The 27,209-nt window shown below is 37.8% G+C and overlaps 1 protein-coding gene and 1 long non-coding RNA gene across 4 annotated transcripts in view; one reads left to right on the forward strand and one right to left on the reverse strand.

The window, feature by feature from the left end:
- iqca1 (IQ motif containing with AAA domain 1) overlaps nt 1-12,235 on the forward strand; it is a 66,371-nt gene extending 54,136 nt beyond the window's left edge. For all 3 annotated transcript variants that reach the window (XM_067459334.1, XM_067459335.1, XM_067459336.1), the window contains 5 exons: nt 5,939-6,138; nt 8,818-8,904; nt 10,034-10,211; nt 11,154-11,392; nt 11,494-12,235. In XM_067459334.1, the coding sequence (XP_067315435.1) occupies nt 5,939-6,138; nt 8,818-8,904; nt 10,034-10,211; nt 11,154-11,392; nt 11,494-11,646 (857 nt within the window). In that variant the 3' untranslated portion in view covers nt 11,647-12,235. The remainder of the gene's footprint in view (nt 1-5,938; nt 6,139-8,817; nt 8,905-10,033; nt 10,212-11,153; nt 11,393-11,493) is intronic.
- Nucleotides 12,236-22,237: 10,002 nt separating this feature from the next.
- LOC137093532 (uncharacterized) lies at nt 22,238-24,739 on the reverse strand. Its single transcript, XR_010908480.1, has 3 exons — nt 23,647-24,739; nt 23,423-23,516; nt 22,238-23,046 (listed from the first exon to the last, which is right to left on the reverse strand). It is a non-coding gene; the product is annotated as an uncharacterized lncRNA (long non-coding RNA).
- Nucleotides 24,740-27,209: the final 2,470 nt, after the last annotated feature.

Raw genomic sequence — 27,209 nt, forward strand, 5'->3', positions numbered from 1 at the left:
TAGACCGAACCTCGGTTGAAATAAAATGCTAAACCAATCAGCATGATCAGCACCCAAGTCCCGCCCTCGAAAGTTCCTGAACTTTGAAAAAGTACTACCTCGCGAGCAGGGCCGTTTGGAGGGGGAAATATTTACCCGGAACTTCATTTAGACCCTGGCTCCTGCCGTCTAAACACACCGAGTACCACCCAAAGTTCCTGGTTCCTGGGTAAAGTTCCTGTGGTGGAAACGGGGCTTATGTGACACAAATGGGCTTCCTCAAGGTGGCACTTACCTGCTTAAAAAGCTGAACTCTCCATTAAACCGCAAGAAGTGCTAATCAACCATATATTACTAGCTTCATTTACTGTTGATGTGCTGAGCCGACATTTTGGATACTCATTTGGTTGTTGCAGTTCAATGGTGGTTTCAATGGTTATTTGAGTAAATGTAATTGGTTACTGTACTTAAGTATCTTTTTGGCTACTTTATAGTTCTAGTTCTGAGTATCAAATATATTTGTAACTTTTAATCTCTGCTTGACTACATTTTTGACTTCAATAAGTAAATGTACTTTTTACTCCAATACATTTGTGATGAGTAATGCACATTTTGCATTGCACCAAACTTTTTCTGCAGCAGTTGACAGTTCTTGACTACATCTTGTGGGGTTTGCCTTTACTCACCCAAAATGGTCAACAAGGCTACTTCATGCTATTCCGAGTGGGTAGTTGAGAACTGCAGGTGTTTGATTTCTGAGATGAGTTCATGACTGCCGCTGGTGATGCAGCCGAAACCAGCACATCCAGTGCAAGTCGCTTAATTCACTTTATTTTATGGTGGATATCAGTTTTCTTATGGCCTTTTGTGCTTGAGCTTAACTATGACTGGAGAGTTTGTAGACGTTTAGGCTGTTGTGTTAACCTTTATTTATTGAAATATTGAAGTGATCCGTTTTATTTTGATTTTAGAAAATAAACATGATTTCTCATCTTGCAAATCAATAGTTTCTTATGTTCACTGGCATGTGTCTAAGGCAGGGGTCCCCAATCTCGGTCCTGGATTGCAGAGTTTAGCTCCAACCCCAATCAAACACACCTGAACCAGCTAATCAATGGATTTATAGGCATTGATTAGCTGTTTCAGGTGTGTTTGACTGGGGTTGGAGCTAAACTCTGCAGGACAGAGGCCCTCCAGGACTGAGATTGGGGACCCCTGGTCTAAGGTGTTGAGGTATGGTGCATCTTTGAGCCAGTATGAGTAAAATACTTAAGTACAGTTCAAATCATATACTCTAGGACTTTTACTCAAGTAGTTTTGAAATTAGTGACTGGTCATTTATAATGGAGTCATTTTTGCTATAAGATCTGTATAAAGATCTGTACAATCTGTATGAATGTATCTATAAGTATGGTTTTTAGGTACTCTTTACACCTCTGCGAGTTTCAAAGTTGGAACACCGACTTGAGGCGGCATTCCGGTTACTGGGAATTTCTGATTTCTTTGTACAAATGGAACACACATTTATCCCATTTATCTGATGTCTAGTAAAAGTAGAACTATTCATGTGCGTCATGTGTCTTAATAACAGTAAGCTAATTTATATACCTTAAAATAAATGATTTCTTAACTTTTATGTTTAATAAAATGCAGCAGTAGCAGCTTTGGCCTTTCATTATTGACAAAAAAGTAAAACATTACAAACTCATCCTTTTCCAATGTCCAAGGGATTGTGGGTAATGGCACAAAAAGCATGTACACTGAAAATTCACCCAAAAAAAAAACATTACACCTGGCATCAACCTACTGTGATTTCAGACTTCTTGTATATTATTTAGAATTTGAATTAGTATGTGCCCTATTCATGCAAACACAGCTATAGCACAATGTGGTGATTTTTCTAATTACATCGCCCCTGGTGTTTATAGTCCTTAAAGTGTGACGTTTCTGGGTTGGTTTATATTTGTGAAGTTGTCACTGAGATGACAGAGAGCTGGAATTGTGAGAAAAAATAACCACACATACAAAATATTAGCCTGTATCACTGCAGTTCTTTCTATGTTATCAATGTCTGCCTTTTGTCTTAGGCAGGGTTGTGCGTATTTCTTTTCACTTCAAGGAAGAGTTGAAAAGAAAAATTACCATTCTAACATCATTTTACTGCTAATAAAGGGAGTAACGCTGAAATCACACTGTCTGTGTAGTAATATATTGAATTTGAACTTACTTTAAAAAAGTACATTCTATATAGTATGAATATGGGTTATGAATTAAATTAAGACATACTACATCCTCTATGTTGTTACTTTCATATATAGCAGCATGAGTTGCGTCCATTCGCCTCAATACTCATATCCTCTCCCGTGGAAGTAGTTTTTGAGTAATATGCATTCAGACATACTCCTCAGTTGGTATTAAATATTCTGATTATTTATTCTAATATTTACAAGTTTTGTAATTAACAAAGAGAACTTTAAGTTATTATTATTTTAATAATTAATTATTCAATGACCATTTTTTTAAGTCTTTTAGTGAGGTCTGGTTCATTCTGATTTGTAAATTAATCGTTTAGAGCAGTTTTGACATTGCTTTCATGAACTCTCATGCGAGGGATGGGTGGATGCCAAGATTTTCAGTGAATAATGACTTGAATATAAAGATATCGAATCTGGAACACTATACTTTTATAGCACTTTTGGGACTCATTGAGAACAGAGACGTGATATTGCGCAGCACCTGTTATGTGCAAGCCTTCTTTCTGGGCGGACATGTTTGTGTGTGTGTGTGTGTGTGTGTGTGTGTGTGTGTGTGTGTGTGTGTGTGTGTGTGTGTGTGTGTGTGTGTGTGTGTGTGTGTGTGTGTGTGTGTGTGTGTGTGTGGCCGGACGTTTGTGTGCGCACTGGTAGACGTATATTTGTGTACGCTTCTGTTTGTGTGCCTGTGTGGTCTCATGCTAGCTCACTGCATCCTGAGCTCTGTCCAGTTGGAGCCCTTTTACCACTGCATCCATGAGAGGAACCTCACACCACCTGTGTCTTAGCCCCAGAGAGCCATTAAACTATTGTTCTTCTATTACCGAGCACCGGCAGCCAAAGAAATCAACCTTTGCTGACATCTGACTTCCTAATCAAATGAGTATAGAGTTTGTAGGGAGTTCCTCCCTGTCTTTAGATATAGGTGAATGATTGGGTGTGGTGCATTAGACTTTAAACAGCTGGAGTCAAAGGGGATTTTGCTTCTTTGTAAGAGCAATGTTATATTCTGACAAATTATCTGACAATACTCTTGAGATGACATAAACAGTTACTCTTATTCCACCGATGTATACAGATGGTTATCTGAGGATCAAGATTGATAACATAGGGACAGAACACAGAAAATTAAGGCCCCTATATACTCACAGCAAAGTTATTTTTCCATCTTCGCATAGGGGTAAAAAGAAGTTTGAAATATCTCACCAGCGATACTGTTAGCGAACTTCCCTCTGAAAATATGTGCTGCACACTTTCCTAACAAAATAAACTCAACAAAAATGACAGTAGTGAGAAAACAGCAGTTAATAAAGCATATTATCATAGTGATATGGACATGTTTGCACCAGCTTTGCAATTCAGCTCTTCAGTCAAGTCCTATAACCTTTTTTTAACATTTAACACATGTATTGATATCTCTTCACTGGTTACTTGTAAAATATAGAATACAATACAAGGTGTTAATGTTTGTCTATAAAGCATTGCATGCTCCTGAGTATATAAAGGACATTTTGATCCTTTATCAGTCTCAACGTCACCTGCGCTCCTCTCAGAAAATGCTCATAACCCACGGTAATAACTCATAACTCATAACAGTTTGAATCTTTATTTGAGGTTTGAACACAAACAAGGAAGAGAAGACAATGCTGAATAAAGTCGTAGTTTTTGAAATTTTTGGACCAAAATATATTTTCGATGCTTCAAGAGATTCTAATTAACTAACTGATGTCACATATGGACTACTTTTATGATGTTTTTATTCCCTTTCTAGACATGGACAGTATAGTGTGCATACACTTGCATACGCTCTCAAACTAAATATAAAATATCTTAAGCTGTGTTCCGAAGATGAACGGAGGTCTTAAGGGTGAGGAATGACATTAGGGTGAGTCATTAATGACATCAATTTCATTTTTGGGTGAACTAACCCTTTAAGTTCAAACGTGCTTTCGCGCTTTGGCTGGCGCTGAGCCAGAGACAGATACTCAGCACTCGTCACATATCACAACTATTCAGTGTTTTCAACCACATCATTTTTATTTTAGGTTTCAACTATTTAAATGCATAAACACTAGCAAACACACACTGATGTCTATAGCGACAATGACAAACCTTTCAGACAGTTATAACTTGACTGTGTTTTATTCATATCAGATACATATTATATAAGTTACACTGTAGTTTACTCTATTCTTCCTCGACTTCGGTCACTCACTCGCATGTATTTTGTGAGACGTGGATGAATTTACGTGATGTAAATACGACAGATCCGATTCTCTGAGGCGCAAACTAACATGGCGGCTTCCATCAGGCATTACAGATCAAGTAACATGATCATTTATAAGGGTTTTAAAGGACAAAACCTTCACTTACACATATTTGAAAATCAGAATATCAGATAGTTCATGACATAGGTAACAAGTTTTTTAATATTTTGAATAAAAAGAGAAAAAAATAAGAAAAAAACGATACAGCTGAGCAGTCATACAGCGCTATTGTGGCAGCTGTTTGTCATAGGAGAAGTTCGAAGTGTCGCCATGGAAAAATAAGGCATTCTAAAATATTTAGCCAGAGAATATGGTCATATTTCTTCAAAATAATACTGAACTGAAGCTGGTTCATAGGAGACCAAAGAATACAGACTACTTTGCTGTTATTAGTGCTGTAACTGTTATTTTGTGTTAAATTAGGCCTATTGTAGTTGGGTTAGGTGGCTTAGGTTTTACTGTCAATTTAAGTAAATTGTGTTTTGTATCTGTTTATATATTTAAGTATACTTTAAACTTTTAATAAATTGTTAAATTTAAAGAATAACATTTTAAAAAAATCAATAATAAGCCATTCTTTAATGTCATCCACTATCATATTGTGGCTCTTTTTTTCGGTTCAGACACCGTTTAGGCACCGGTACCATTTTAAAAGTACCGGTTTGGCACCGGTATAGTAAAAAAAAAAAAAAAACAATACCCAACCCTACTTGAGTACCAGTAAGAAAGTACTATATGCTTAATGTAATTAAAATTTAAAGGTTATAAAAAAACGATTTTTTTTTTTTATGAAATGTGCATTAAAAAGTATGACATTAAATATTATGCTTTGGAATGTAGTGAAGTAAAAGTTTCCCAAAGAAAAACACCGATAAAGTATATACTTGAAATGTACTTGAGTAGAAAGAAAGAAAAACTGTCTGCCTCTGGTATCTAATTTGCATGTGTTTTGGGACAATATGTAATGTAAAAAGACATGCAATAATATTTTCTTAAGAAAGTCATATATTTCCTGACTTAAAACTGTGCATGTTGTCAGAGAAATTTGCTAAAATGTAATGCCCTCTACCGAGGCAAAACCTCTATTCTGGGTCTCAGGAGGATATTTCTGTCTCCTGCAGAGTGGCATTTATATTTAGATGTTAATTTCGAAAATTTTGCTGCAGGCAATTGGCTGTTGGTTCTCCTAGCAACAATAATTTTATCCAATGAATGTTATAGACTGTAGCCTCGAAAGTGAGCCAAGATCACTATACGGTCACTAAAATGTTGCTCTCCAGAGTTCGGACACAAATTTGCAAATATGCCAAATCTTTTTCACCAATATTTTTACAGTATCAACTGAGGGTGCTTTTGCTTGCGTTTAAAAGTGCTTAGTATAAGTATTTCACCTTTAGAATGAAAACTCACTGTCACTGCTCCCTCTTCTGCTCTCCATAGGCTCTCAGTGTGTCCATGAGAGAGGGCCCCTAATCCGGGCTCTGCTGCTTACAGGGCCGGCAGGGGTTGGCAAGAAGATGTTGGTCCATGCCCTGTGTAATGAGACTGGTGCTAACTTATTTGACCTCTCCCCTGCAACACTAGCTGGCAAATATCCAGGCAAAAGCGGGCTGCAATTCCTCCTGCACATGGTCTTCAAGGTGAGGGGAAACCATCTGAGATTCATTCTGGGAATATAGAAAGCTAAGATTCTAAGAAAGTGAAATGTTGAAATTCCATGAGCTTCCATTAGCTCCACATTTCATAAAAGCTGATAGGACCAACACACCTGATTGATATGCATACTGCAGCTTGCGTCAAGCTTTATCGTCAGAATCATCAATTTATCTTCTAAAATGAAGTGAAACATCAGGCTTTGCATTATTTTTTTTCTGTTTATGAGAAATATTCTGGCATGCCTTCCAAACATAAACACTAATGCAAATGGAAAAACTTTCCTCCCTGTGTCAATGTAGCAACAAAATACTTCTAGAAAGACTTTGTTTACTTGCTGTTTAACATTTCAAGAAGTGTTTAGTACTGTACATAAATAAACTCGCGTGTTTAACCTAGGAGGCCAACTTGTCCCCATATTACCTCTTCCTTCTATAAATAAAGCTTTAGTAATAAATTACAAATAATGGACAAATAATAATGGAATAATGGCAAATAATTTACAGATTATCAATAATTGGCTGTGAAAATTGTGCTGTAACCCTCCAGGATAATTTCTTGTGGCCATATTTGTGTCCTTTAAGAGAGGGGAATACCACGATTGGAAGTTTTTTTGAGAGAAGAACTTTTCCTGAGAGCATCTGGCACAGCAGATAAACAGGGCAGGATGAGGCAGGGGGATTCTAAAATTCTGCGCTGAGCATTGTGTCGGATGGTGGTCTTTCAGCACCTCTCCTAATGCATGCTGGGTATAAAACCAGGTGCCAGCATAATTTCCTGCTCACTTAGCCATTTTGAGATGAATCACTTCTCCAAATTTCCTGTCCACTGCAAAGCTCTCTTTTACAAACATTGGAGAAAGGTTTTATTTACATATATTTAGGGAAGTTAGTTTGTGGTTACCGTTCCCTCTAATCTCAACCGCATTCTTCTGATGTTGCTCCTGTGGAGGCCAAAACAGATCCACAAATCCAGAAGGTTAACTCAAATATGTGGGAAAGGGGCTAGTGTTTTCTTGAATTACAGCTAAATGAATGAACAGGGTTTCAACTCAACAGGATCCCCATATCTATTGATTTTCATTGTGGAACTGAATCTGAGAAATCTTGTTTGCAAGTATGCCGTGCTGATTAATTCGCTATGGACTGCATCATAAAACACAAGCCGAGATTTCAAGTTCATCGGTTAATAAAAGGAGTTCAAATATACTGACTTCCAAAACGTACAGCTCTCAGAGGCCACACTTGACTTCTCTCAGGAAATCAAGAATGAGGCGAAAACATTCTATTACACTTTCTTACAGTATAGTATGTATACAATGCATTGTATGCATATTTATGCATGCAGCATAACAGGATGACCTTTATAGGCAAGTGGTTCTCAACTTTTTTGATGCCAAAGGCCCCAAACATGATAACCATTTCTCTGTGAAGAATTGCCTCTTTTTTTTTTCTTTTTTTTTTAAAGAAGGTTTTTTTAATAACATATATGCCATATATACTCAAAAAAATATATACAAAAAAATAAAAAATAATAATAATCTAGAAATTGATATGCTAAAAAAAATGTAAAGGGGTGGTTCCGTGTTTTTTTTTTTTCTAGGCTTGGTTGTGTGTATGGGGCGCAGTATAACATGTCTTTATTTTTTCTTAAACACGCAGTATTTTTCTTATATTTTACCTTTATTCCACAACGCTGTCTCCACTGTCCTTTGCTTCCTGCTTCTATTAAGCTCATCCCTCCAAAAAACACAATGGTCTTAGATCGGTTAGATGGCCAAATGTAGTTTCATGTATTTTTATTGGCTGAAGTGCCAAGCACAGGTTCTCCGGAAACGCCACGTCCCTTACCATTACGGGCAGAAGTCACATCTGCGGTGACTAGCAAGGGTTTATGATGTCCCCAACCCAGGAAGAAGCCCGTTGTAGTCCAAACCGTTTTTGTAGGCAATAATCTGCCATAACTTTAAAAGAAAATATCTCCAGTTGCATTGAACTTTCAGCATTGTAACTTTGCAGATACTGTTTATGCTCAAGCAGCAACATTACACACTAACTAAAGCTAAAAAAGTGAAATCGCATACAACCACTCCTTTAATTAAATTTTTAATTTATAGCATTTTTCAAAGTATATATCTTTCCAGATCAATTAAAAAAAAAATGTACACATACAGCACTAGGAAAATAGAATACATAATAATAAAACATGTCTCACATTTCCCCCTAGAACACTCTCAAACACTCGTAATGTATAAAAAAAATGTATAAATGTATAAATAATATATGTTTTTAATCTATTAGTTGTAGAAGTAGTTATAGTTAAGTAGTATTTTATAGAATTTCTGTAAAAAAAAAAAAATGTACACAGGGTGTCTGTTTTTGCTCAGAAACAACTAAAATTTGAGGGAACAAATGCAAGTCTGTGGAATTTTCATCAATTTCTGTTAAACGTAGTGAACTGAAGGCATTGTTTTCAGTCAAATAACATTAAAGCATGCATGCACTGCCTTCACTAATGTGGTAGCATGTTTTAAGGGCAATGTTGATTACAGTCAGTGTTGTTTCTGCTCTGGCCGATAAGTGATTGTTTGTGTGTGTGAGCTGATGATTGTTTGTGTTGTTGTACCGTTTGGCCTGCTCTGGAGGAACATTGTCGTGTTTTGGCAGGTGGCTCGCCAGCTGCAGCCCTCGGTCATTTGGATTGGCGATGCTGAGAAAACATTCTACAAGAAAGTTCCAAAGCTGGAGAAAGAGGTTTGTCAATCAGCAGTGAGAGAACGTGTCGGCTTACACTCGCAGTCATTAGAACACTTACTAAATAAACACAACTTTGAACCAACTTTGAAACCTACATACAAGTCTAAAACCAGACTATAAACTGTGATATTCTTCTTCATTTGTTCAGCCTTTCATTCACAAAATCCTATGAATGTAAACCCCTTTTTTAAAGCAATTGTCAATGTGAGGGGGTGGACTCTGCTGTCCTCTTGTGGTTAAAAATGTAGATACGCTGTGCTAATATTACAGTTTTTTTTTTAATGGCTTACACACTAAAATTAAAATTGTCCCACAATTAGCAAAACCTTACACTCAAGGACCAAAACACTGGCCTAGATTTGCACAACTGTAAGCACATTGCTAGCTTCACACCTTTTGCAAAACACTACACACAGCTATTTGCAAAACAACTGCATTTGAAATTCATCATGATGTCACTTCCTTGCAATTTCAAAGCAAAACACACCCACGCACAAATTGATTAAACACAGCCACCAGGTGTGCACACACTTTGGTGCTTAATTCTAGACACATTGATCAGGTTTAAGCACTATGAAAAGGCAAAATGTAAGTTCACCATGTCTTCAACAAAAATGGAAAGCAATGCGCAGTAAGAGGAAAAGTGAGGATGAGAGGGGGAGCCCGTGGAGGAAGAGGAGAAGAGAGGAAGACAGGGGAGGGGGGGATGAGAGGTAAAGGGGGTAGAGAGGGGAAAGGGTTAGAGAGGAGAAGAGAAGGGTAGAGAGGGGAAGAGAAGGAAAGAGGGGAATCAGATGCGATTTGGGCAGGCGTGGTACCCACTGGTACTACTGAGTACCCATGGGCTGACATTGAGAGAGGCTGGACAGAGACTTCAGGCCAACCTCAGCAGATATAAAACACAAAATTTTGAAAATTCCTGAATGAATCGATTGATTTTACATGTGGAGAGAGCAATACATATTTTTATCAATATGCAGTACTGGTCTTGTTTGTACTGTTTGGTCAATATAACGACAAGAATCGGGACAAGATGGAACCAAAAGTGCTAAAAGGGCCTACATCTTCCCTGCAGCACTCTTTTGTTTTCTTCCTTTCAGCCTTTTCTTAATTTTTAATTTTTTAGATGGAACCCAAAAGACTAAAGAAAAACCTGCCGAAGGTCCTGAAATCTATTAAACCAGAGGACCGTGTGTTAGTGGTGGGAACGACACACAGACCTTTTGATGCAGACATCAAACCTTTCTGTAAAGTTTTCAAGAAGATCATTTTGATCCCTAGACCAGATTATGCCTCAAGATTTAGTAAGTAATCATCTGTTTGTGTTAATAACAACATATGTAAATAAGTTTTGAAAACTGAGATTCATTTCACATATTAAAGGGATAGAAAATTACCCCATTATTTACTCACCCTTAAGTCAGGTGTATATGACATTTGAGTTATATAAAAAAAATGCCCTGGCTAATCCAAGTTTCACAATGGCAGCCCAAAATTTGAAGCCCAAAAATCAATTATAAATGTAATCCACATGGCTCTGTGGGCTTAATGAAGAGAAGAGAAGTTTGTGTAAGAATAATATCCATATTTAACAGGTTGTAAACTACAATATATCTAGCCAGACTGCCTTCCATATTCAATTTACAAAAAAAAAGTATAACTGACGTAAATGTAGGACATAGCGTAAGCATTTTAAACTGTGAGAGGCGTTATACTTCTTCATAAGTTTAATATGGAATGCATTCTGGCAGAAGCTAGGTGTCACCTTGCTTCAGAAGGCCTTTATTAACCCCCCGGAGCCGTGTGGATTACTTTTATAATGGATGGATTTGGATACACTTTTTTAGGCTTCAAATTTTGGGCTCCCATTCACAGCCATTATAAAGCTTGGATTAGCCAGGACATTTTTAATATAACTGATTGTATTTGTCTGAAAGAAGAATGTCATATATACCTGGGATGGTAAATCATGGGGTGATTTTCATTTTGAGGTGAACTGTAACTTTAAGTTATTACATAATTATCATACTTGTATCATATTTATCTTTGTAATTCCAATTTGCATTGCTATACTAATACCATTTATACATATACACACATTCAATTGCATCAATTCACAGAAATTCAATTCGGCCAACTGAAAAATTTAGATGTGATCAGTCACTAGAAAATTTTCAATTGGAGACCTGAATTTTTTGTTTGTTTTTATCTAGATTATTATATTAATTTATATGTTTTATGTTTAGCTTTGTGGAAGGAGCTGCTCCAAGCAGGTGGTGCTCAGTTGGGCCCTAAGCTGGACCTGAGCTCTCTAGCTAAAGTTACAGATGGTTACACTCAGGGTCACATTCTTCAGGCGGTCCAAACTGTCCTAAATTCTCACCGCCTCAACCAGCAGACCAAGAGACCCCTCACTGCTGTGGAGTTCATCCCCCCTCTTGCAAGACAAGACCCTGTCTACAAAGAAGAGGAGGAGGCTTTTAAGGTCAGTTTTTTATGGTGCTTTCTGGAGGGACGCATGTGTTGAACCCAGCTATTTATTTGCATACTGATTGTTAATTATGATTCTATTTTCTGCAATGATAGGTGTGGTACAGCCGGACACCTCTGGGCAAAAAAAGGGCACGGGAGGCCAGGGCCAGTGAGGAAGCAGACCTCAAGAAAGGGAAGACAAAAGGAGGAAAATTACAAAAGAAAGGAAAAGAGGGGAAGAATAAAAAGAGAAAGAAAAAGAAGTGAAAAATTCTCTTTAAATGGACACTCTTACTGGCAAAACAGCTGGTTGTGGTCATTCAAGCAGAGCCTAAAAAAATACAGTCGCAGTTCATCTTGTGGCCAGCAGAGGGCAATAGCACATCTCCCAAAGAAAAGTCTGCTTCAGTGTTTTCAGTTTTTCTCAGTCGCTTTCTTGCATTTCTCACATCACTATTTACATTTGCACAACAGATAATGCAGTTCTCAAAACAATTAGTACAAACTGCAAAACCTAGTTGATAACCTGAAAAAGTGTGTCACTTACTCAAAATGGATAGCTCATTCCTCATGAGCAAGTAAAGTGTCAGTGTCATAAAGAGGAAAATTCCTGACACCATTGTTTATGAACAAGATAGTCAAATGGCGTTGTCATGTTTTCATCATAACAATGTACTCTGTAAATGTTTTACAATGCAAAAAAGTCTGATCTTGGTGACACTATCTGAAAATGCTCAAGACAGCACTAGCCTATATACTATTTGCACAGCCATTTAAAAATACAGAAACGTGACAACTGTATTTAGTGAGGTAACTGAGTATAAGACACTGAGTATGTTTCACATTTTTACTGCATGTTCTTTGCAATTCTAATTTGTTCACTGCATTGTGAAAAATAACAAATACACCCTGATTTACATCAAACATAAACTCCCAGATGTGCACAACTGTAAACAATATTGCAGTACATATTGGAACTGAACAAACAGCATACATAGAACTAATGCTTCACACACCCCTTCACATCAGTGAAAATAGAGATTCACCTGAGAGAAATTTGTCAATTTAGGAGACATTTCCAGGAGAAAAAAAATGTAAAGTTTGCTTGACAGATTTTGACAACTAGTTCAAATTTTTTGTAAACAATGACTCAAGCAATGATATGAGAAATATAATATGGAATGACTATTCAGCATTTACAAGTAAAGTTCATTTTGACTGACATGACAAAGTTAAATGATAATGTTATAAAAGCAGAGAGTTGTATTTGTTGGAAGGAATGAGAAACTGCTACTATGATGTGCACAAATGACTAAATGTTGTATTGGTTGACCTAACTGTTGTGCAAATGTAACTAGTGATGTGAGAAATGCAGAAAAGCGACTGAGAAAAACTGTAATCCTTTCCATTGTTTATCAATTAGTGCATTCTGTATGGTGTTTTGTTTTTGTTTTTGAAAAAAAAAACTACTCGTTCCACAACTAGTTTGGATTATGTTAGTTCTCATCTGTGTGTTTGGTTAGTATCATGTGCCCTCTTCAGTTGCATTGTTGGCTAATTATATACTACTTGAATAAAGTGTGCATTAATACTACTGTAGTTTAAAGATTGGCCATTGGGAGAAAAATTGTTTTGCAATGACTATCAGACCGTTTTACTGAGAACATAAAACATTATACCTTACTGAAGCTTCTCGCAGTTGATACAAGAGCTTGGTCACTCCAATGAAAGCGTTCCAAACCTGACCTGAAGCCAAACAGCCATTAAAGGACAAACCTGAACATGAAATCTTTTCTCTCGTCAATATCCTGAAGTTCAGACTCTGATACAGCAGCTCATGAACATGTTGGCACACTTAAATCACACTTAAAAATGGATGTCATTGCATCGGATAACAATATAGAGCACTATATACAATATACAATATACAAGCACTATTTAAATGCAAAAACATTTTCAGAAAAAGAAATGTGTTAGGTTTAAATTTACAAAATAATAGATATATAGAAGACAAAATACCTTTGGACATTACACATTAAAAAAAAATTCTTTTTTAGGCAAGGCAAGGCAAGGCAAGTTTATTTATATAGCACATTTCATACACAATGGCAATTCAAAGTGCTTTACATAGAAAGGAATTAAAATAGGGCTAAAAAATGCATAAGAAAAAGAATACAATGTAAAGAGAATTAAAAATAATAAAATGATGATAAAGAAAAGAACAGGTAAACTAAAACAGTTATAAAAAATTATTTAAAAAATGATGCATAGATAAGGTGCAATCAGTCGGACGTACAGTGGCTCAGTGCTCATTCAGTAAATGCACAGCTGAACAGATGTGTTTTAAGTCTGGATTTGAATGTGGCTACTGTTGGAGCACATCTGATCTGTTCAGGAAGCTGGTTCCAACTACGGCTGGCATAATAGCTAAAAGCAGACTCTCCTTGTTTTGATTGAACTCTTGGTATTTCTAACTGACTTGATCCTGCTGATCTGAGTGATCTGTTGGGTTTGTATTTAATCAGCATATCTGCGATGTATTGAGGTCCTAGGTCATTGAGTGATTTATAAACAAGTAGTAGAACTTTAAAATCGATCCTAGATGTAACTGGAAGCCAGTGTAAAGACCTGAGGACTGGTGTGATATGGTCATATTTTCTGGTTCTGCTCAGAATCCTGGCAGCAGCATTCTGTATGAGCTGCAGCTGTCTAATGGTCTTTTTAGGAAGGCCAGTGAGAAGTCCATTACAATAGTCCACCCTACTGGTGATGAAAACATGAACCAGTTTCTCTAAGTCTTGCCTGGAGACAAAACATCTAATCCTTGCAATATTTTTCAGATGATAGTATGCTGATTTAGTTATTGCTTTGACATGACTACTGAAACTCAGGTCTGACTCCAAAATCACACCAAGATTCCTGACTTGATTTTTTGTTATCAGGCCTTTAGCCTCAAGATACGCGTTCACCTTGAGAATTTCATCTGTTTCCAAATGTAGTGATTTCAGTTTTGTCTTTGTTTAACTGAAGATAGTTTTGGCACATCCAGTTGTTAACTTCATCAATGCATTTGCACAGGGAGTCAATGGGGCTGTAGTCATTAGGTGATAGTGCTAAGTAGAGCTGGGTGTCGTCAGCATAGCTGTTGTAAGCAATATTGTTCTTTTTCATTATTTGGCTCAGTGGCAGCATATACAGGTTAAACAGGAGAGGTGCTAGAATTGACCCTTGTGGGACTCCACATGTCATGGACGTCCACTCAGACTTATGGTCACCTATACTCACATAATAACCTCTCCCTTCTAAGTATGATCTGAACCATCTGAGGACCATCCCAGAAAGCCCGACCCAGTTTTCCAGTCTGTCTAGAAGTATGTTGTGGTCAACAGTGTCGAATGCAGCACTGAGATCGAGTAGAACCACAATTGATGTTTTGCCTGTATCAGTATTTAAGCGAATATCATTTATAATCTTTATGAGTGCTGTCTCTGTGCTGTGATGAGGTCGGAAACCAGATTGAAAATTGTCAAAGAATCCGTTTGAGTTTAAGAATTTGTTTAGTTGATTGAAAACAACTTTTTCGATGATTTTGCCTATGAAGGGGAGATTTGAGATTGGTCTGTAGTTGCTCAGTATGGAGTTATCTAGATTTCTCTTTTTCAGAAGAGGCTTAACTACTGCAGTTTTAAGGGCGGTTGGAAAAGTCCCATAGAGAAGTGAGGAGTTCACCACTTCTAGGAGATCTGCTTCCAAACAGTTAAACACACTTTTGAAAAAATAAGTGGGGAGTGCGTCAAGGGCGCAGGTTGATGTTTTAAGATGCTGTACTGTGTCTTCTAAAATTTTACCGTCAATTGTTTCGAAATCAGACATAGTAATTTTCCGAGGGTTTGGTCTGATCTGACTGACCCCAGAGCAACTAGAGGATGTGCTGATCGCCTTTCTGATATTTTTGATTTTCTCTGAGAAGAAGGAAGCAAACTCACTGCATTTGCTGTCTGAGAGCATTTCTCTGGGAATGTGACTCGGGGGGTTTGTTAGTCTGTCTACAGTAGCAAAAAGAGTGCGCGTGTTGTTTATGTGTTTGTTTATAATATTTGAGAAGAAGGTCTGTCTAGCTTTGCCTAGTTCAACATTGAAAGCATGAAGGCTGTCTTTATAGATGTTATAATGGACTACAAGTTTTGTCTTCCGCCATTTTCGTTCAGATTTTCTGCATTGTCTTTTCATTATTTGAACTGCTGTTGAGTTTCTCCATGGTGCCTTTTGTTTGCCACTCTTTTTCCTGACTTTCAGAGGGGCAATATCATCCATTACACTCTTAACTTTTGAGTTAAAGGAGTCAAGGAGAAAATCAACAGAGTCTGCAGATATGCTTGGTTTTAGAGATAAAGCCTTCATAAACAGCACATTAGTGTTCTCATTTAAGCATCTCTTTTTGACAGAGACAGATCTAGCTTCAATGGCAGGAGAGATTGATATGTCAAAGAAAATACAGAAATGATCAGACAGTGCCACATCCTTAATAACAATCGATGAAATGTTTAGACCCTTACTGATAAGTAAATCTAGAGTGTGTCCACGATTGTGTGTGGGTCCATTTACATGCTGTGTCAAATCAAAAGTGTTAAGAACAGTCATGAGCTCTTTTGTTGTACTGGATTCAATATTATCTATGTGAATGTTAAAATCCCCAGCAATAGCAAAACAGTCAAACTCTGAGGAAATTATTGATAACAGTTCTGTAAATTCCTCAATAAAGGCTGGAGAGTACTTTGGAGGCCTGTAAACAATGATAAGCAGGATGCGTGGAGAACCTTTTAACACAATACCCAGATATTCTAGAGACAAATAGTCACCAAATGATACTTGCTTACATTGATAGAAATCTTTAAAAAGAGCAGCAACACCCCCACCTCTCCTAACAGCTCTGCAGACACTCATAAAAGTAAAGTTAGGAGGGGCTGCTTCATTGAGGACTGTTGCACTACAGTTTTCTTCTAACCACGTTTCATTTAGAAGCAAGAAATCAAGGTTGTTTGTGGTTATTAAGTCGCTGACTAGGAATGATTTGTTCTTAAGTGAACAGATGTTTAAAAGTGCTAACTTAACAGTATTAATTTTTTCACCCACATTAGTCTCAGTTTGACAGGTAACAGGCAGCAGATTATATTGGTTTGTTAAACGGCCTGACAAGGCCTTAGACTTTCTTTCACGTAACAGAACAGAGATAGAGAAAGAGGCAGGCACACTGGGTTCCCACTTGTTTTGTAAACATTTGATAAAGTTACTGTTATCATAGCGGGGATAAGTTTTTTTTTTAAATAAGTTACCTGGTTGCCTTAAAATTTTGAGTTCATTGAAATAAAAAATTTGAGTTAATACAATGAACATTTTTGAGAATCGACAACCTTTATTCAAATATTATTAAAAGATTTTGTAAGCATATTGGGTAATTTTGTGTGTTGTATTTGTGATGATGCAGTGAAATATGCCAAATTGTGCTATTTTCATGATTTATCAAATTTTTATGTGGTTCAGATACAATAATACTTTGAGTTTCTATTTATGAAACAAATTTCCTTCATTGTATCAACTCAAAGTTGTTATTTCAATTAACTCAAAATTTTAAGACAACCAGGTTACTTACTTTTTTAAGTTAAACCAACAATATTTTTTTACAGTGTAGGTAAAAGATACGTCATGCAGATGCATTGGGTGTTTCGAGTCTCTCTCACATCAGACACCCTACCCGGGCAACCCGGCCAAAGCTGATCAGACCCCGGCCTGTGTCCCAGCAGCATGCCCACGGTTCTGCTCTTAAACCAAAGCCACCTAGTGGTTTGTGGCTTCGGCTGCGGATCTGATCACCTTGCTCTTTGCCTCCCGGTAATGTCTAATAATGTGAACACTTTACAGAGTGATCACTCTGCACTTTTTTGTTGTTGTTTGAAAAGCAGTTTCACTTGAATACACATCACAATAGGAGAGAAAATCCTGTTGCAACTTCCATTTCATGCTGACTATGAAGGGATAGATCACCAAATTGTTTACACATTTATTTACTCTTATGTTGTTCCAATACTGCATGCATTTTAACACAAAGAAGATATGTTGATAATAAGTTTCATTGGAAAACCTGGGAGCTGAGACTGCTGGTTTAGCTACCAACATTCTTAAAAAGGTCTTTTATCTACCAAAAGAAAGTCATACAGGTTTGGAATGGCATGAGGGTGAGTACATTATTTCTCTCTCTCTCTCTCTCTCTCTCTCTCTCTCTCTCTCTCTCTCTCTCTCTCTCTCTCTCTCTCTCTCTCTCTCTCTCTCTCTCTCTCTCTCTCTCTCTCTCTCTCTCTCTCTCTCTCTCTCTCTCTCTCTGCATTTAATTGTTCAAACACTTTTCAGAACTACTTAATGCTCACAGAGAGAGTAAAACACAAGCCATATAATACTGTAGGTTCTTCCACAGAATGGAAGCTCTCAGTATCAGAGCGTATTGGCCCATGTAATCTTCAGTCATGCTGTGTCTGCCAGAAGGGCTGCAGTGCGACATCTCTGCCCTGGTTGCTTATGAGACAGCATGTGCTGCCAAACAGCTGACCCATTTCCCTTCTTTCTTTAGACTCTTCCCCTGGGACGAGATACCTATTTTAAATTCCTTCATTCTCAGTAATGTCTCCTACCCCTTGTTTGCAACATCATCAACTCCCTCACCACTAATCCTTGGCTGTTCCAGATATATTCCTTCTTCTTTTTTTTTTCTCTTCTTTTTTTTGGAGGGGGGTTGCCTTGTTCTATCTTTACCCCAGTCTTCGACTCTGATCTTACCGGATCTCCTCCTCCTCACCAGGTTTTTAGGGCATGACAACCACAGTCACCTCAATGTGCTCTTTGTAGCTTCAGCTCACATCTAATTGAATTAATATTCTGTGTATGTGTGTGTGCGTGCGTGCGTGCGTCCCAAATGTCCCCATAAGGATATGAGGACTCAAATGTGTATAATGACACAGGTATTACAAGGAGAGGGTGAAATATGAGGACATTGGCCATGTCCCCACTTTTCAAAAGGCTTATAAGGTTTTTTTTAAATGCAGAATGTTTCCTGATGGGTAGGTTTAGGGGCAGGGACAGTGTAGGGGAATAGAAAATACGGTTTGTACGGTATAAAAACCATTGCGCCTATGGAATGTCCCCACATTTCACAAAAACAAATAGGTGTGTGTGTTATCCCAAAGAACAAAAAGAGCCCTAAAGCTTAAGCTGTTAAGAGGGTTAATTTTTCTTTTTTCTTTTTTTCTTGACTTGCTCATTTAAATGCGAGATGTTGATATGCACGTGCCCAAGTGCACTGGCTTATATTTGCACACCTAATTACCGAAAATAAAAAAGATGATTTGAAGTAATCTTTTCCCGCAGTGCTCTTTACTGTTTTTAATTAAATGCCTCGTTTGGCTGTACATTATTCTCATAGGTCATTCCCCCTACATTTCTCCCCTTCAGGAGTGCTAATAATTAAACATTATTCAGATTGGATTAGTCAGATGCATCTTTTTGTCTCATTGAGACCTGAACGCAGTCCTTTCTCGCCCTGTGGCCGTTGCTGTAAAATAAAGTACAGCAACTCCTTCATTTCAAGGAGCCTTTTAACCATTGTTTTGCAATTACTATTTATTTCCCTGTCCTGTTGCTCCAGGGTCCAGGGCTTTCGTATGCAGCTCTGCCTTTCCTGCAGCAAGCGTTGACCTCTGAGGTACTGTTTATAGTGATGCAGCCTGCCTGTGCCTTTACAACTTTAGTAACCCTAGGTTTGGCCTAGGGGCTGAAGGATGAGACAGAGCCATTAAGAAGTTGTCCCTGATTTAATGGAGATTTTTTAAGTGAGCCTTCGAAATAGGCCAGATGACAGGAGATTTATCTGGGAAACTGACCCACAGGATAGCCTCTCTTAAGCTGTCACATTTGACTAAATCTCTGTGTGTAGAGTGCATAGTTTGCTCATTGGGAATGTGTATGAAATTTTATTAAAATGAAGAATTGGTGGCCTACAGTGTTGCTCTAGATAAGATAAAGCCAACCCGATCATCAGAGATGATAATTATAATATAAATAGATACATTTCTATTTCAAATAAATGCTGTTCTTCTGAACATTATATTCATCAAAGAATCCTGGAAAAGTATGCAGATCCTACAAAAATTGTAATCAGCGCAACTGTTTTATACATTATTGTCAACGGGCACCAAATCAGTAAAACTGAAAGAAAAAAAAAGTCTGCTGAACATACAGTCTGTGACTTTAAAAAAAAACCATGTCTTACTGACTCCAAGTTGAATTATTAAAAATTTAACTATGCAGACGTTGGATAACAATGAACAACATTGCACTATTCAACAAGTAAAAGCTGTGTTCAAACGTGTTCTCTACCCTGATAAACTATGGCAAGCCTTCAATGATTTATATTTTAAGCATTTAAGTTTATAGCAGTAAAAATGCCATAAAATATCACTACTTGTTCAGGAAAAATTTTCACATATCTTGTATGTATCTAGTCAGAATTGATCACAAGCAAACATAATGTGATAATCCAGAAATTATATTACTTTCCCAAAATATTGATTTAAATACTAACATCTGAGAACCATTAGGCAAACATCCAACTAAAATGTTTCAACAAAAAAAAGCATTTTTGAATAACATTTTTGTACTAACATTTTAAGAATATTATTAAAGACCAGATAACTCAGAATAAACTTTCTATTAATAATACTGGGAAAATGCTTTTACAGTGCATCTGGAAAGTATTCACAGCGCTTCTCTTTTTCAATGACAATGTGAAAGAAGTAAATAATGAAAAAAAAATCACATAAATAAGTATTCACAGCTTTTGCTCAATACTTTGTTGAAGCACCTTTGGCACCAATTATAGCCTCAAATCTTAAGTACTTTTCAAGTCTTTTTCACGTCACCTGTATTTGGGCAGTTTCTTCCATTCTTCTTTGCAGGACCACTCAAGCTCCATCAAGTTAAATGGGGAGCACTGGTGCACAGCCATTTTCAGATCTCTCCAGAGATGTTCAATCGTGTTCAAGTCTGGGCTCGGGCTGGACCCACTCAAGGACATTCACAGAGTTGTCCCATAGTACCTCCTTTGTAATCTAGGCTGTGTGCTTAGGGTCATTGTCCTGATGGAAGATGAACCGTCACCACAGTCTGAGGTCCAGAGTGCTCTGGAGCAGGTTTTCATCAAGGATGTCTCTACACATTGCTGCATTCATCTTTCCCTTGATCCTGACTAGTCTCCAAGTTCCTGCCGCTGAAAAACATCCCCACAGCATGATGCTGCCACCACCATGCTTCACTGTAGGGATGGTATTTGCAAGTTGATAAGCGTGCCTGGTTTCCTCAGCTATGACGCTTTCTATTCAGGCCAAAGAGTTTAATCTGTTTCATCAGACCAGAGAATTTTGTTTCTCATGTCTGAGAGTCCCTTCTTGTGCCTATTGGTAAACTACAGGCAGACTGTCATGTGCCTTTTTACAGGGGTGGCTTCCGTCTGGCCACTCTACCATACAGGCCTGATTGGGTAGAGTGCTGCAGAAATGGTTGTTCTCCTGGAAGGTTCTCCTATCTCCACTAAGTAACACTAGAGCTCTGGCAGAGTGGCCATCAGGTACTTGGTCAACACCCTGACTAAGGCCCTTCTTCCTGATCACTCAGTTTGGCTGGGCGGCCAGCTCTAGGAAGAGTCCTGGTGGTGTCAAACTTCTTCCATTTACAGATGATGGAGGCCACTGTGCTCATTGAGACCTTCAATGCTGCAGAACTTTTCTGTACCCTTCCCCAGATCTGTGCCTCGATACTGTCTCTCGGACAGAAGTCTACAGACAATTCCTTGGACTTTCTGGCTTGGATTGTACTCTGACATGCACTGTTATTGTGGGACCTATAACAAGTGTGTGCCTTTCCAAATCATGTTTAATCATCGAAATTTTCCCACTTGTGGACTTCAGTCAAGTTGTAGAAACGTCTCAAGGAGGATCAGTAGAAACAGAATGCACCTGAACGAAGCGCTGTGAAAACTTTCCGGATATACTGTATTTGACAGCCTCAGGTCAGTAACATGTCTGTTCTTCCTATAGCATATAAAATAAATGAAAGTATAAATCCTTTTCATTTAAATGTGCTCAATGTGAATAGCCTTTTTATAGATCTGTGGTGTTTTATGTTTGAGAATAGACATAGCTTTCTGTTTCTCACTGGAATTCCTCCACAACTTGTAATATTTTAAAATAAAATTCAGAGACCATAAATACTACATTAAGGCAATTCTAAGATATCATTTTATGCCTATGTCCTGTGCTCTTAAAGGTGCACTATGTAGTATTTTTGCAGTAAAATATCCAAAAACCACTAGGCCAGTGTTATATATTTTGTTCAGTTGAGTACCTACAATATCCCAGATGTTTCCAACTATTTGTAAATTGTGAGAAAATTGCTATTTTAACTAAGGACAGGGACGTTTCAGCATTGCATTTGAGGGAGTCGCCTGTCAATTACGTCATATCTGCGTTACCCTCGGTTTCGGCTTTTATTTGGCAGGAGCGCTTTACTCTTAGCAGTGTGAACAACTGAACGCACGGAGTAAAGTCATAACATCGTTTTAAACACACTTAAATGTATCTAATATGATAAACAGAGCAGCATTACCTCAAAATCATAACCGGAAGAGCGGATCTGTGCAGGCGCCCGGCGACTGTGTCCCGTCCCGTCATAATAAAAGTCCCGGTATTCGCGAGGCGGGTATTTGTTTAACAATCACTCCAGCAGCTGTGATCAGGTCCATAACACTCGGTCCTGCTCTGCTTTAGACTACAGTAACGTTAATAACCGCATGCATGAACGTGACTTCTGCCCGAGTCCTATTTTCCACCGGCTGTGATGAGAAGACCACATCTCCCAAGATGCTGCGCTCACACTTTGCGTCATTAAACTACGCATTCGTTTTGAATAGGCGCCCTCCGGTGGACGGAAAGTTCCATAGTGCACCTTTAAAGGGTTAGTTCACCCCAAAATGCTGTCATTAATTATGCCATTCCAAACCCCGCAAGATATTTCTTTATCTTCGGAACAAGAATGAAGATCTTTTTGATGAAATCTGAGAGTTTTCTGTCCTTCCGTTGACAGGTACGCAACTACTTCCTTGATGCTTCAAAAAGTTCATAAAGAGATTGTAAAACAAATCCATATGAAATGAGTGGTTGGCTTTCTGTCAATGGTGGGACAGAACGCTCTCAGATTTCATTTGAGTTCCAAAGATGAACAAAAGTCTTACGGGTTTGGAACAACATGAGAGGGAGTAATTAATGACAGAATTTTAATTTTAAAGCTATCCCTTTAAATCATATCAATCAACATTGGAGCGCCAGCCTCAGGCTGAATAACACAGCCTCTGCCAAAAAGTGTTCTTCTTCTGTGTGTCCTCAACGATTACAATAATAAAGCTTACAAAATGTTTATCATAGACCCAGAATCTAGCTACCTAAATTTACAGTCAGGAGCCGCTACCTGGCAGTATCATCCTCATATACATACTTCATCTAAAGGCAGCTAACCATGAGCTTCAGGACCCATCAGTGAGGAGGAGAGAAAACCCCAGTCGCTTTCTCTCTGGAATAATTATGGAGAAGAGAGAGAAAGAACAATTAGCCAGCTGGGTATTATAAAACAAAGCAATTAATGTTATGCTAATTAGCCCAACATCATGTAATTCTTTATCATTTGCTAATCATTTGTTAATTAGTCTGACTTTTTAATGCAGCAAATCAAGAGTGATTAATTTGAACATATTCTAGTATTTAAAAAAAAACTCCTTTGCAGAGCTGCACAGCATGGGTTTAATTCGGCTTCAACCTGTTTTACATAGTGTTTACATAATGCAGGAACACAATATGAGTCCTCTGAACAGTTAGAATTGTTCGGCTTGTCTGAAAAATATGCTTTTTAATAGCAGTTTCTCAAAAAAGTGTAAACTGCATGAACTCACCAAACCTGTGTCTAGGAATCAGGCCAGTTGTGTGGATGAGAGAGGTCTGACTACTCAGGCATTTCAGATGATCATTATCCATACAAGGAGTTACCTGGGGAGGACAGCAGACTGGTTACACCTTTATAACTACTTTTAAAGGTCAACTAATGTCTGTATGTCAGCTGTTTATGCTGCTGCTCAGTCCCACAGTGAGAGTGACAGGGTAGGGCAGTGCTACTTACAAAGAGGGGCTGCTGAACCAGGTGAGTGAGCAATTAAAGTCCAGGTGTGCTTCATCTCAATTACACCACTGCCCTGCCACATAATGACCAGCCAGCCTGCCCCAGTCAGAAGCTCCAGCAGGGGAATCTGGGAAATCACAGGCCACTGCTGCCGCTTTTTGGACAGGGGTGGGGAAGCCCTAACATGACTCTTTTACGAAACAGAAGTACATGTGATTATTCACATAACTCTTTATTCAATTGTAAGTTTTGTTATTTGCCAGGCCAGCACAGAGACTGCTGTCCCACATCACTAGCTGCAGACAAGTTGAGAGGAAGCATGAAGAAAAATTTTCACATTTTGGCACCTCTGGGTCCAGACCTTAAGTTCGTTGTCAGTACAAGATCTTGACCAAAAAATGATGTACCTCTTGATGGAAATAAATGTTGAGGGGGAATCAATTTTTAGTCAGGATCTTGTACTGACAATGCAAGAGTCCAGCACTCAGTAAAGTCTACTCTAGCACATCCCAAAGACTGTCAATGAATTTAAGGTCTGGACTAAGAGGTACCAAATCATGTGTGAAAATGACTGTTCTGGCATGATTTTGTTCGAAATGATGTCTCATCAGTTTGTGCTTCGATTTAACCCTTAAGTATACTGGGCCATTAATGGATATGCCACTGTTGATATGTTTGATCTTGGCAGAATAGAACTGCTTGCAGAACTTTTTACTGCCAATACATACACGACACGCTGCTGTGAGCAAGTAAGACCTGCTGCTGCTGTACAATATAGCATACATGAATTACCCATAGTACAGGTCCTTCTCAAAAAATTGGCATATTGTAATAAAGTTCATTATTTTCCAAAATATAATGATAAAAATCAAACTTTCATATATTTTCGATTCATTGCACACCAACTGAAATATTTCAGGTCTTTTATTGTTTTAATACTGATGATGTTGGCATACAGCTCACGAAAACCCAAAATTCCAAAATCTCAAAAAATTAGCATATTTCATCCAACCAATAAAAGAAAACTGTTTTTAATACAAAAAAAAGTCAACCTTCAAATAATTATGTTCAGTTATGCACTCAATACTTGGTTGGGAATCCTTTGCAGAAATGACTGCTTCAATGCGGCGTGGCATGGAGGCGATCGTGGCACTGCTGAGGTGTTATAGAGGCCCAGGATGCTTCGATAGCGGCCTTAAGCTCGTCCAGAGTGTTGGGTCTCGTGTCTCTGGCGGATAAAGTCATTATTTAGAATTTTTTTTTAGAATTTTTTTTACATTGTAAAATTATTGTACAGCCACTGTAGTGAGATGGACTTTGTATCGACGTCTTTAGTGCCTTTATGCGTCTTGTGAGTGGGTCAGTGGAAATGTAGGCTACTGAATTCCAATGGAGGCCTATCTGAAGCCTTTCTCAGCCATCAGCTTTCAACAAAAATATCTTAATTTGTGTTCCGAAGATGAGCGAAGGTGTTATGGGTGTCCAACGACATGAGGGTGAGGAATTAATGAAATAATTTTCATTTTTGGGTGAACTAACCCTTTAATGAAAGAACTTTGTACATGTTCAGTATAATCCCATATTTCAACTTACCCCTAACATGGAACAAGTTCATATTTTTATGGCCCTATTTTATCTGTTTATCTGTGCTTCTGTACAAGTTTTAATTATCAGGTCACATCCTGACATTTGGGGTAAAAGCACTACCCCCATCTCTTTTTTCAGCAACTGGCACATCTTTCCACAATGCCCATTACAATTGCCATGCACCTTAAACTTAACTTGTTTCTGTATGCCTGATTTTCTTTTATAGATCCATGCATTTTTCACAAGATGCTTGTATGCCATTAAATGTAAAAGCCAAAAAAAAATACAAATGTTTTTTCATGTTACCAGCTCTATCCTGAGGGTCCAGAAAGTTCCACACATGAAGGTCCCGCCATTCAAGAACATCTATTTATGGGGAGTAGAACACTCAAGGACAACGGTTAACATAAGGAATGTAGATGGTTGCATAATTCTGATCTGAGTGGCATATTGGACCTCTGAATGTATTCCACCCCTGCGCTCCCTCATGATCAAGATCAACGCTCTGTAACCTTGAGGATTTGTTATTATGATCATGGAAACATTATAGAACCCAATCTGACACAGTGACCTTGCAAACCACAGCCATTCAGAATCCACACCCCCTTGTCAGCAGAGCTACATTAGAAAAGCCCATAACACTCCCCCTTCTGCTCACGCACACACACCATTTACACACACGTCTACACACATATTCTCATATGTTTTCAAGCAAATGTTCATACACAAAAAACACATATAACTCACCCATCTCCTGCTGTAAGTAAGAGGTGATGAATGGATGATATATGTGGGCAGAAGGTAGATCCAGCATTTAGATGGTCTTTAGGATGAGATCATTATTATAGAAGAACATGAGGGCAAGAGGGACGATTCATCCATTATGTTGCAAGCGCAGACATGCTGAAGAAGCCAGCATATGTAGTTATGACCAAAGCTCTGCAGATTTCCACAGAATTGCTCATCATTCACAAACTTATATCCTGCTCATTTATTAGTAAATTTGGCTACATAATACATTCTGTTCCTTTTACCATATTTAAATCCATTCTGCAGAATTTAATTACTTAGATGTCCCCTCCAAAATCAGACTAAAGCAGGAAAAATGTTAGAGGAACTGGTACTATCTTTAAATCCAAAGTGATTGATTTGTCTTTCCCAAAACAACATCAAAGTCAAAAACAAGTGTCCACACCAAATAAAAGGAAAATCTTAAAATTAACATTAAAATAAAAACACTTTGTATTCATGTTTTTTTTTTCAATACTGTATATAAAATATTGCCATATTGGCATCATTAGTTCTTTGAAGAACCTCAAATATCCATGGAACCTTTTCATTCCACAAAAGGCATTTTTTTTACAGCAGGAAGAGGTTCTTTATATATTTTTTTATATTTTTTTGTTCTTCACACTAAGAATGGTTCTTTTAAAGAACTGTTCACTGAAAGGTTACATTGCATTACTACGAGTGCCTCACTATGATGTCATTTCCTGTTTTATGCTTTTTACTGCATATTTCTGAATGTTGCTGACAGCATGACCTGGTAGACAAAGATTTTAAATATTTATGAGAAGTGAAGCACTTCTGTTCATTTTTTTACTACAACATAATAAAAGATTAGTCCAGGAACTAGTTTGGATGATTTTCTTTTCTGTCATTTTATTACATTAATGAGACCTTTTTCTTTATTATGATTTTAAGGCAGTTGAATCATTATGATTATCATAATAAATAAATAAAAATGTACTTAATTCAGGCATTAAAAACATACTAATCATGTTGAATTGCACTTTAAATGCATTTTTAATAAACGCCAGTAAGCCACTTAACCTTGTAAACATACAAGAAACAAATCTCTTCATGTCTGCCACAGTGCTCTGCGGATTTCTGTGTGTTCTGCAGGCTTGGCTTTTGCAGTGAAAGGTCTGTGCTGTAGTTGAGCTCGTATAGACTAATTAGCAAAGAAAGACTCA

This window comes from Pseudorasbora parva, chromosome 12 (assembly GCF_024679245.1).
Source record: "Pseudorasbora parva isolate DD20220531a chromosome 12, ASM2467924v1, whole genome shotgun sequence".
Lineage (NCBI taxonomy): Eukaryota > Metazoa > Chordata > Actinopteri > Cypriniformes > Gobionidae > Pseudorasbora > Pseudorasbora parva.